At 36.6% G+C, this 10,464-nt stretch overlaps 1 protein-coding gene across 2 annotated transcripts in view; it reads left to right on the forward strand.

Annotated features, from left to right (window-relative positions):
• The window catches only part of ARFGEF1 (ARF guanine nucleotide exchange factor 1), a 93,992-nt gene that overhangs the window by 22,474 nt on the left and 61,054 nt on the right, over nt 1–10,464 (forward strand). The window contains exon 2 of one of the 2 annotated variants that reach the window (XM_065830340.2): nt 8,128–8,158. The exons of the other annotated variant lie outside the window; for it this stretch is intronic. Coding sequence (XP_065686412.1) covers nt 8,128–8,158 — 31 coding nt within the window. The remainder of the gene's footprint in view (nt 1–8,127; nt 8,159–10,464) is intronic. 2 annotated transcript variants of the gene reach the window in all.

A 10,464-nucleotide genomic window follows, 5' to 3' on the forward strand; every position in this document is an offset into this window, starting at 1 on the left:
AATGAGCTGAACGAGCAGGCAGTGATGTTGGCTGAGTGGAGACAGTTTGTACATTCAAGTTTCTGAATTTCTGCAGCTCAGTTTCAGAGCTGCATATTCACAAATAACATTATATTGTGAGCAGAGGTGGGGAGAAACTGTAGCTCTCTATGAATGACTGTCAGTAAAGAAAATTAAGAGTGAGAATATTGCTCCACAGATAAAAAGCCCAGTAAGGACCATCAGACATATAGTTATTGGCTTTTGAATTGCATATATAAAATCAGAGAAATACTTCAATAGCATGTACTGCAAAGCTTTAGCAAATCAGAAAATATTGGATGGGAAGTAACAACATATAATGTTCCTTTCCTATATTAGTGCTATCTTCAGAGGATTAGTGTCATCTAAACTGGAAGCACCTCTCCTGTACGAAGTCTGTGTTTGTGGCTTTTTGTTTGTTTGGTTTGGTTTTTTACTTTGTATGTACATGCAAATATTTCTGTTTGCTTCAAAGGTTACCACTCAGTGTTTTTCTAAGCTAAGGAAACATGACTTAGTGTTTCAGTCAATTTTGCAGAGCACAATGAGGAGGATACAGACAGAATTTCATCAAGAGTTGTCAGGTTTAAAATATAACTTCTGTTTGTCTGGAACACTTCTTAAATAGTGTGATTAATCTGTGCTTCCTTAGTTGTTTCTTCAATACCTGTAAATGTGAGCTTGGAGCATCATAATACATTGGAATGGAAAGCAAGTGAAAGTGTTCTTAAGGTTATTTTGTTTGTCTGCACAAGAATTATTTGCTATTATGTAAATGCAGTGTGAAGACCATAGCAATGACTTTCTTAAATCTGCACAGAGTTTTGCTTTTTTTTTGTCTGTGCTGTAGCTGTGTGATCTCTAACCTTGCAGATAGAGGAAACTAAGTAGAATAAAAGGTTAATTGACCCCAGCAAATAACAGCAGTTGTAAGAACAGTTGTGTAAACAAACTATAACTGAGGGTCTTTGCTAGAATCTGGGCTCGGGAATTTTGAGAGGAAAGATGTGTGTTGTTGTTGGGAATATAGCTGATTAAAGTTGTTTTCAAATAAGTACTGAATTTCTAGTTTTTTATTATTTACAGTCTTGCTAACTTTATCTTACAGTTTTAAATTGACAAGTACCTTTAGTCTGCTGGGTCATAGAGGACTTCTGTATACCTTGTACTGTTAATGATGAAAAATTTGGGGGTTTTAATGCATTTATTGCCATAGTGTTTTGTATGATATTGGAGACAGTCAGTAGAATACTTGGATGGAAGGCAGCAAGCCAGGCCAATTCAAGCAAAACCTTTAATGTTCTAATAGGATTTCACTTTCTTTTTCCAAGTGTAGATATTGATATAATTTAAATTCCTCTTCAATGCGTGTTCCTTGAATCTCATCCACTTGCTTTGACTCAAAAGAATTGAACTAAAATTGCTTCCTTCTCACAGTCTTCTATGGCATAAGTAATGTAAGCTCCAAACATTGACTTGTTTCCTTGGAATACTACATCCTATGCTACTTAGGCTCGTTCTACCTTCTAATTATCCAGGACTGTTGAAATTATTTAAAAGACCCCTGCTCACTCTCTTGAATTAATTTGTTGTTGTTGTTGTTGTAGTATGTTCATGATTTTTAGTTACCTCCATACATTTTTGGCATTAAGTAGAGTTGTGGAAAATGCAAATTTTTTTTTAATACTAAGTGGAAGAGTAGCTTCTTCTGGCATATACAGGCATATACATTTTGTGTGTGATTTTTATAAGGTATTTATTTTTTTCCCAGTGAAAATTCAGAATGTTTTCTGTTCCGATAGTCTTACTTTCAATTAGGTAAATAAATGTTAAGATGTTTATACTGACCATTAGTCTTCAGATGCGCAGATTCTCAGAGAGTTGAGACTTATGCATGTGCCTCTGTGACAGGCAATGCCAGTTGTTTGGAATACAGTATTCTAGAAATATAATACTCTTGAGTTTTAGTACAGTTCTGATATGAGAATAGAATAATATAATATGAGATCTGGTTTAGGTGCTTTTAAGTGTGGTGTTTTTTTTTTTTTCCTAGCATCATGCTGTGTAATGAACTTGTAAAATATTTTTCCCTTTTAGGGTAAATAGTTTGCCCTTTTCCCAATAGCAAGTTCCATAAGAATTCTTTCTCATGTGATATAATGTGTGACCGGATGTTGAGTTGAAACAGTAGAACTTAGCTCTGTGTACCATTCCTGAAGCTAACCCTGGAGTTATCCCATATTTGATGAGAAGTTTATCCTTTACTTCTGCTCAAGTATAAATGTAGAATATTTATACTTTACATGATATTACAGCATATTTAGTTAAGCAGAAGAAAATATTGCCTGAAGATAACCTAGAGGAGAGGGTCTCTTTCACATGTAGGGGGATGTTGGTGTGGAAGCCAAGGGAATAAACAGGCATGAACAAGTTTAAAGTGGGAATCAGACATATCCTTCAGTGTAGTGAAGGTTTAAATCATCCTTTGAATCAGATTGGTGGGGCAAACAGTGAATTAGTTCTAACTTGGAGTTTGATCCACATTAGAGACCAGTTAAGACAGTATCACCCACAGCACCTGCTGACCTACTTGGCCAATTTTGACCTTGCTGCTTGGGTGTTCCTGTTGTAGTTACAGAGACAATTGTTAATTCTATAGTCTCAAATGAGATTAGCTGGTTATAAATGTTGAAGGGAGAAAAAGAAAACTAGAAAGTAGCTTGTTTTTTTTTTTTTTTTTTTTTTTTAAATGCTAGAAACTATGAATAGTCTGAAGAGAGCAAGGAAAAACATTCAAATGACATGCTGAAATAGTGAAGTTTGAGAGGTGAGAATGGAATTATGGGCACCTGTTGTGGTGGTTTACCTGTGGCTGACAGTGAAACAAGTGGCTACGAGGAGCTGACTCATATCAGAGAGAGAACTGGAAGGGTAAAAGTGCAAAAACATTAGGTCAAGACGAAGGCAGGTTAATAAGGAAAAAAGAAGGGGTGTTGGGTGTTAGGGAAAGGGGACAACAAAGGAAATACAAAACTAAGAAACACAAGTGATGCAAAAAAAAGCTCACCACCAGGCAATCCATGCCCAGCCATTCCCCAATCAACAGCAAGAAAACTCCCACTTTCGAAGTTTTTATTGCTGAGCATGATGTCCTGTGGTGTGGAATATCCCTTTGGTCGTGTGGGGTCAGCTGTCCCAACTGTGTCCTCTCCCAACCCCTTGTGTACCCCCAGATTGCTTGCTGTTGGGGAGTGTGAGGAGCAGAAAAGACTCTGATGCTGTGTGAGACTGCTCAGCAGTAACTAAAATATACCTAAAATATACACTCTTTTCAGCACAAATCTAAACCACAGTAACATACAAGCTACTATGAAGAAAATTAACTCTGTCCCAATTGAAACCAGTGCACTCATATAAAAAATGTCTTTACCGTTATAAAATTAGAAAAGAATACATCTCTTTGAGCTCTATCTTCTGTGTGCAAAAGCCACATATATTTCCATTTGCTCCGTGATAGAACTGTATAAACAGGAGGGATTTATTTTTTTATTTCTGCTGCGCTTTATTTAAGGGTACTAAATATATCCCAGTTAGTTACATTTTAGGTCACATCATCCTTTCAGTACCATAGAATAATCTGAGCTATTTTCCATAGTAGTTTTGTGATTACATGCTAGGTATTATATCGTAGAGGAAGACTCTGCGAACTGTAGTCTTTTTCTACAGTCTTCTTCCTTGTTCCAGCTTCTTACATCCTGTGTTACTCTTCCTCCCAAATTGAATCGTAATGCTGAGATGAAAAGCTTTTCCAGCTCTTGGATCCTCTCCTTTGTGGTTTTGGGTGTGTGTTTAGGAAAGCAGCCTATGTTTTCAAGCCTGGCTGCTTCTCCCTTTTGTAACTAATCTTTAGTTTTGCAGGGATTACTCTTTTCCGTTTAAAAGAATGTATCAGTCAGTGTTTTGGTTCATCGTCTTTAACAGATTCTTTATCCAGCATGAGAATTGTTAGTTACCTTTATTATAATCTGGTTTTTTTGCTGATAATGCTCCTTGAATTTTTATATGCTTCGTGCTGGATGTGGTTGTGACATGACCATGAAATTGTATTGTGATTAACTTGTGTTTTGGCGTGGAGAGCAGAGGGAGCAATCGGTGACTGAAATTAGCTTTTCTCTGTTATAAAGGGTAAAAGTAAGTCTGCTGTCTACCTCATCTGTAGTAATCATATACTATCATGTGCTTATCTGCAACTTAAAATATTTTAGTCTTCCAAAATAACGTATTTTGGCCACTGTAGGAACCTTTGTTTTTATTTGACAAAGGTTATAAACCCCATACTTTCACATTAATAGACTGATGCAGTGCTGCTTGAAATGGTAGTAACATTTCATTAGGTTGACCCTTGCATAAGGTCTTCCCTTTGAATTGTAGTGTACTTCCTTTCATTACAAACATTTCCATTTTCTGATGTGAATTGTTGTGACATATTCTTGTAGTATTTTAAGAAAGAATAGTGAAAATTTGTTAGAATATCAGTAGCTCAGTGAGGCCTCTCAGCAGCTCTGATTGGATTTTTTTTTTTTACTTTGGTAATCTTTGCAAGTACTGTTAGAGTTTACAAAGCAGAGAATAATTTCAGAGATAATCTGACATAGCATCAAAATGACTCCTGACTGGATTAGATACATTATTTTAGTTCAGGAGTAAAATGAGTTAGTGCAAAGCAGAACCACTGTTTCTAATCTTTATTTTCCTGAATGCTGTTGCATGTTTGTCTGTTTGCCAGGGACTGTCCTTGTTCATGCAGCTGAAGAGATTTGTTTAAGCATACAGTTTAACCACTGTCTTGGAACCTGTAAAGTTGACCAAGGTGTCTGAATACTCACTTGCTGTCACGTCTGCTTTAAGTAGTGCTGGAAGAATATTTGCACTTGGAACATGTAATTACTGGAAAAATAGATGTTCATGGTGAAAGGGAGAGGGTGGGGAACTAAGAACTGGCTAACTTGTACTTCCTTCAGCAATTTTCACAATAATTCAATGCTCACAACTGTTTCTATTCTAAACAGGTTACAGATTCCACTACAATTTGCACGTTCCCTTGTGGGGAGTAGTTAGCCTCAGGGGACTGGTGTTCCAGTGGCGTAGTTCTGGCTGAGAAGGGCAACCAGAATTGGACACAAAGTGGAGCTTAGTATTATGTTGGTTTACTTATAGCAAAAGTCTGAAATAATTATTTTTCCAGATTTGTTTGGTTGTGGGTTTTGTTTTTTTTGTTTTTTTCCAGCCAAAGTATTAAATAACTTTTAACTGCACAAATCTTTGTGTTGTCAATAGAGTAGTTGACTCCTGTTCCTGAGTGATCTTAATTTTTAAATAAGCCATTGTGTTTGTTTCAGGTTATTAAAATGTGATAAAACTGTAAACTGAAATTTGTGTTTTAACAAGTTGACATCGTTTTATCTTGTAGTAAAATATCATATTTCTTCATATTAAATACCATAAAGTGGGTTATGACCTTGAATTATAATTTAAATATAAACCAGTAGAAATGTTTGTTAGCATGACTTAAGTTCAGATAGTATAACTAAGTGGTTTCTAAGTTTGTGTGTTAATCATTTTAAACAAGAACTTATATATATATAAAAAGAGGATTTAAAGGAGTCACTCAAGCTAATTCAAATTCAGTAAGACACGATTTCTGCTTTTGTATTGTGTGTCTGTCTGCCTCCCACCTTTCTGACACTGTTCTCACACCTTGCGTCATTTCACAGGCAAAATTTGTTAATATTTCATTGCTGTTATTAGTGGAATTACTATCTGAGCAGAGATTTAGGACTCCCTTAGTTTCTGTAGTATACTGTGTTTCATTCTGTGTTCAAAGTAGTTGGGTATTGGGTGAGAATCTGCTCAGTTTTGTTGCTTTAGTTGGAAGCTTTGAGCTTGGAAGCCATTCTGCAGTTGTGTGTGTTGGTTGGTGATGATGTTTGTTGGGCAGACTTGAGAGCATCTCAGGGAGGAGAGTTTCTGGGTGTGAATGCTAAGTTGGGAGGTAAAATAGTCAAAAACATGAAGATGCTGGAAGGGAGAAAGAGAGTTTATTCTCCTTGCTGTTGGTCAGCAATTTGTCTTCAAGTGAGTACATGGATCAAGCATCATAGGAAGGCACACTTTCCTGAAACACTACTGACTGTAAGACTTATTATTGTTGTTGTTGCTGTTACTTACTGAGGAATATTCAATATCTGGAATATGGAATTATTTTCATGTTTTGACTAGCACTGGGTAACACAGATGTGAACGACTTCTAGGCTAGCTGTTTCTCGGATGAACCACTGACCTGCTAACCTTGGTTTTATTGGGCATAGACAGGAACATCCGTTGTATCAGATACAGGACTTCGATTTTAGATTGATGTGCACGCCTTATGTTTACTTCTCTTGATGTTGAGCAAGTCTATTAGTAAGCATACTTGATACTAGTGATTTCTGATAAAATATCAAACTTAGGAACCTGTGCTATGTAAGTGAATCAATGTTATTGTGTAAAAAGGTAAATGAGCACAGACAAAGTGTGCTTTTGCTGCATGGGAGCTTAGTTAGAAGTATTATTCTTTTTTTTTTTTTTTCTTTTTTGGTCAGAATCAATCCATTCCAGTAGTTTAAAGTTTAGATACAAAAATCAAAGTGAAGTGTTGGTTTTAGTTGATTGTGGTTTTCATGTAGTTTGGATTTCCTGACATGATTTCTTAAAAAACGTATATATTCATATTGATCCTGTACATTTTATTTCAAGGATGTATTCCTACAATATTGGAAATCCTAGTCTTTATGGAATTTCCTATGATTTGACTGTGCTATTTAGCTAAAGGATGCAGACAAAAGCATGGTTGAAACTGGAGATGTTTCCTAATTTTAGTTTGTAATTTAGGATCACTTTTTAAATGTATTCTAAAAGTTACTTAGAAGGTCTTGTCATCAACATTAAACTATTAGTCTTTCTGGTTTAATATATTTTAAAATAGCATGAAATAGAGGCACTACAGGCTTTTTTTCCTCCCCTCTAGTCATTACTGTGGTGTCTAACACTGTTTAAAAGCAAAGTTAATTCTTAGTCATCAAGGTTTCATGTAACAGTCAACAATAGTGGATTCTTTATTGTTTTTCTGTATAACCCACATGTAACAGGCAGTATATCCTTTATTGATAGATTCATAGTTCTGATAATATATGTGTTTTCCTTGTTATTTCTATGTACATGAGCTGTGAAAAGGGCTTGCCACTGTCTTGGCAGAAACATTCTACAGATTTGATGTTTAGCTGGTGGCCTGATTTCGACTTAGATAGAGTTTTTCTTTCAAGTAGCTGTTATAGGACTGTGTTTTGAATTTAGGATGAGAAGAATGTTGATAATACACTGATGTTTTGGCTTTTGCTTGGTAGTCAAGGACTTTTCAGCTTCCCATGCTCTGCCAGGGCACAAGAAGCTGGGATGGAGCAAAGCCAGGAGCGCTGACCCAGACTGGCTAAAGGGCTGTTCCTTGCCATGGGACGCCATGCTCAGAACATCACCTGGATTTGGGTGGGGGGCAAATTCCGCTGCTTGGGAGCGGATGGGCTGTTGGTGTCACGGGTGGTGAGCAACTGCATTGTGCACCACTTGTTCTGTATATTATTATTGTTGTTGTTGTTGTTATTATCTCTTTTCTGTCCTGTTAAACTGTTATCTCAACCCACAAGTTGTTTTTTTGCCCCTTTCAGTTATCTCCCCAGTCCCGCTCGGGGATTGGGGAGTGAGCAAGTGGCCGTGTGGTCCTAGCTGCCGTCTGGGATTAAACCACAACAGCTGGGATGGCTAGATGCAAATATAAATGTTAAATTTTGAATGTAGATTTCTAAAGTGATTTTGATACAGGTTGCAGCTGATGCAGGTGAAGGGTGAAAGCTTTTATGAAACTGCTTATAAACATGTATTTTTTGCTTTAAACTAATCCTGGTTTCAAATGTTTGCCTAAATAGTTTTGCTTTCCAATAATTTCAGTTATTTAATGTTATATTTGTGGGTATGATACCATTTCCATAACTATGCCTTTGTTTCATTTTACAGAGGAAATAAAGGCTGAAACAGAAAAGCAAAGGTATGTTGTAGTTCATCATATTGAGCAATAGTGCTTTTAACTACTTAAAATGTGTACCAAGCTTTTTCTGCATGTATTTTGTAAGGTGGGTGGTATCTGGAAATGAGCTAAACGTGCTCCTTCTCTGACTGGCTATTACAGTGCAAGGCATAGGGCCTGGTAGGCAGAAGGTAGGTTAGAGGAAGTGGGCTGATATTTTCTGGCCAGGGAGGGGAGGAATGAGGATCAAGATTAGAAAAGGTCTTTGTAGGTGGCACAGAAAGTATTCGTGGAGGGGCCTGAGCTTAAAAGGCTCTCTGGGTGGGTTCAGAGGAGGGGAAGAGCCAGGAAGGCAAATAAAATACTTGAACCTCAAGGGGAGGAGGTTGGGGTGAGGAAGTGGGAATGGGTAGAGAAAACAAGTGTAATTTGAAAAGATAGTGTCTGAAAAGGACCTTGTTGGGGAATAGGTGTACATTTTTGGAACCAATTCCTTGCAAGTGAAGGTAGAAGCCATAATTGACATTCAGCACTCTTCCACTATCAACAAGTACGTTTTTGAGTATTGGTAAGCTGTGGAATCCATTATCAGTATTTAATTACACGTTCCACAGGATCTTCTTCCTCATTCAGTGTATGTTGCTAGCCATGAGTCAGGGCTGTGTGGTGAAGACTGTTTATACCACTTGTTGAAAGAATCGCATCAGTGGTGAAACTGATGATCAAAGTGTTCTTATGCCTTAAGCAAATGAGTGCTGGTTGATGACCTGTGTTCTGCCCTGTAACTGAATTTCTGGTTTAGGCAAATCATTTAAACCACAGCCATCAAAATTGGCTGCTAATGATTTCTGCTTCATCTCCTGGGTATTTGAGTTGAAATCTACAAGTTTTGGTTTGGAAAATTTAAACACTTCTACCTGGAAAGGAAGCCAGCAGGAACTTTGTTTCCAAAGATGTAAAGGAAAGTTTAATATCAGATATGCTGATCAGTTTAGTCTTGTGGCTTACCAAGTTTGGCAGTTAAAAAATAGATACATCTGACTGAGTCACTGTGCTTCAGTTTCCACCGACAAAATAAAATCAGTACCATCAGCTCATAGTAAGGTTATAAAAGTGAATTTAATAATTGTGTAGTGTTCAGAAAACTTTGCACCAAGCACCACGAGACAAGTCTCAGGCAGAAAGTAATATGTGGTTTTATAACAGGTTTTACTTAGAGTAGTATAAATAAAGCAGAAGTCCACATTGTGAAGCATCATAACAAAAAATATTTAATGTTACATGTTCAGTAAGGGATATTTGTTCTGGTCACTGAACAAGGAAAAGTAATATCTGATACTGTAGTTAAATACCATGATAAAACTAATGAGAACCCTGAATTATGATGATTTATACAAGCAGGGTTCAGCCATTTCTGATCTTTGGGTGCTTAAATTCTGCCTTATGAGTACCTGAAGTTGTGATTTTTGGGGGTATAATGAGTATGTCTTACCTGCCTGTGTACATTTTTTAAATATAATTTGGTTTCTTTAGTGCTGTCTTTATTTTGAAAGTAGCCTTTTGCTGCTATTAAGGCATTGCTGGACTTGGAAACTGTGAATGGATTTGCCCTATTCTTACTGTAAAATCATATTTTTTAGATGCAGTACAAAATACTATTTTTTTCCAGACCTTATAATTGAGAAACCTCATAGTTACCAAATTATTTTCAGCTGCTTATTTCTGTGATTGAGGTATGAATATCATGACAAGGGACTTTTAATGATAATTCTTTAAATTTTTCAAGACCCTATTCAAGGAAATTGATCTCACAGTGAACCTGGAGTGCATTAAAAAATAGATCATTTCTACCTCCCAGAAATTTTGCATGGGAAGACTGCTTTAAAAAAAAACCAAAACAACCCAACAACAACAACAAAACCCAACAAAACCAAAACCAGAACTGGTTTTCGGTAGCGAGATGGAGGGAAATGGAATAGAAAAGGACAGACTGATTTGTGTAACCCTTACCTAGCAAATGCTTGCAAAATAGTTTTTAAAATTAATGGTTTGATACATACCTTAGCCTGTTTCTATGGCTGATATATAAGTATCAGCATACTTTATAGTTTTCATGCTTGGTAGATCAAAGCTTTGTTAGAGACAGTTTATGGTTCCACAGTCTGCTGGAAAAAATAAAACAGCTCAAGTAATTTCTTCACTGACATTAAGAAGAGAAGATCTTTTGGGTTGCTCTTCTCTCCTCTTGTTGCTATCCCCTTCCATCGTCAGCAAGGTGATGAGCTTATTGAATTATCTTTCTGGAGACAAATTGAGCATCATCTTCT

Source organism: Patagioenas fasciata, chromosome 2 (genome assembly GCF_037038585.1).
Source record: "Patagioenas fasciata isolate bPatFas1 chromosome 2, bPatFas1.hap1, whole genome shotgun sequence".
Taxonomy (NCBI): domain Eukaryota; kingdom Metazoa; phylum Chordata; class Aves; order Columbiformes; family Columbidae; genus Patagioenas; species Patagioenas fasciata.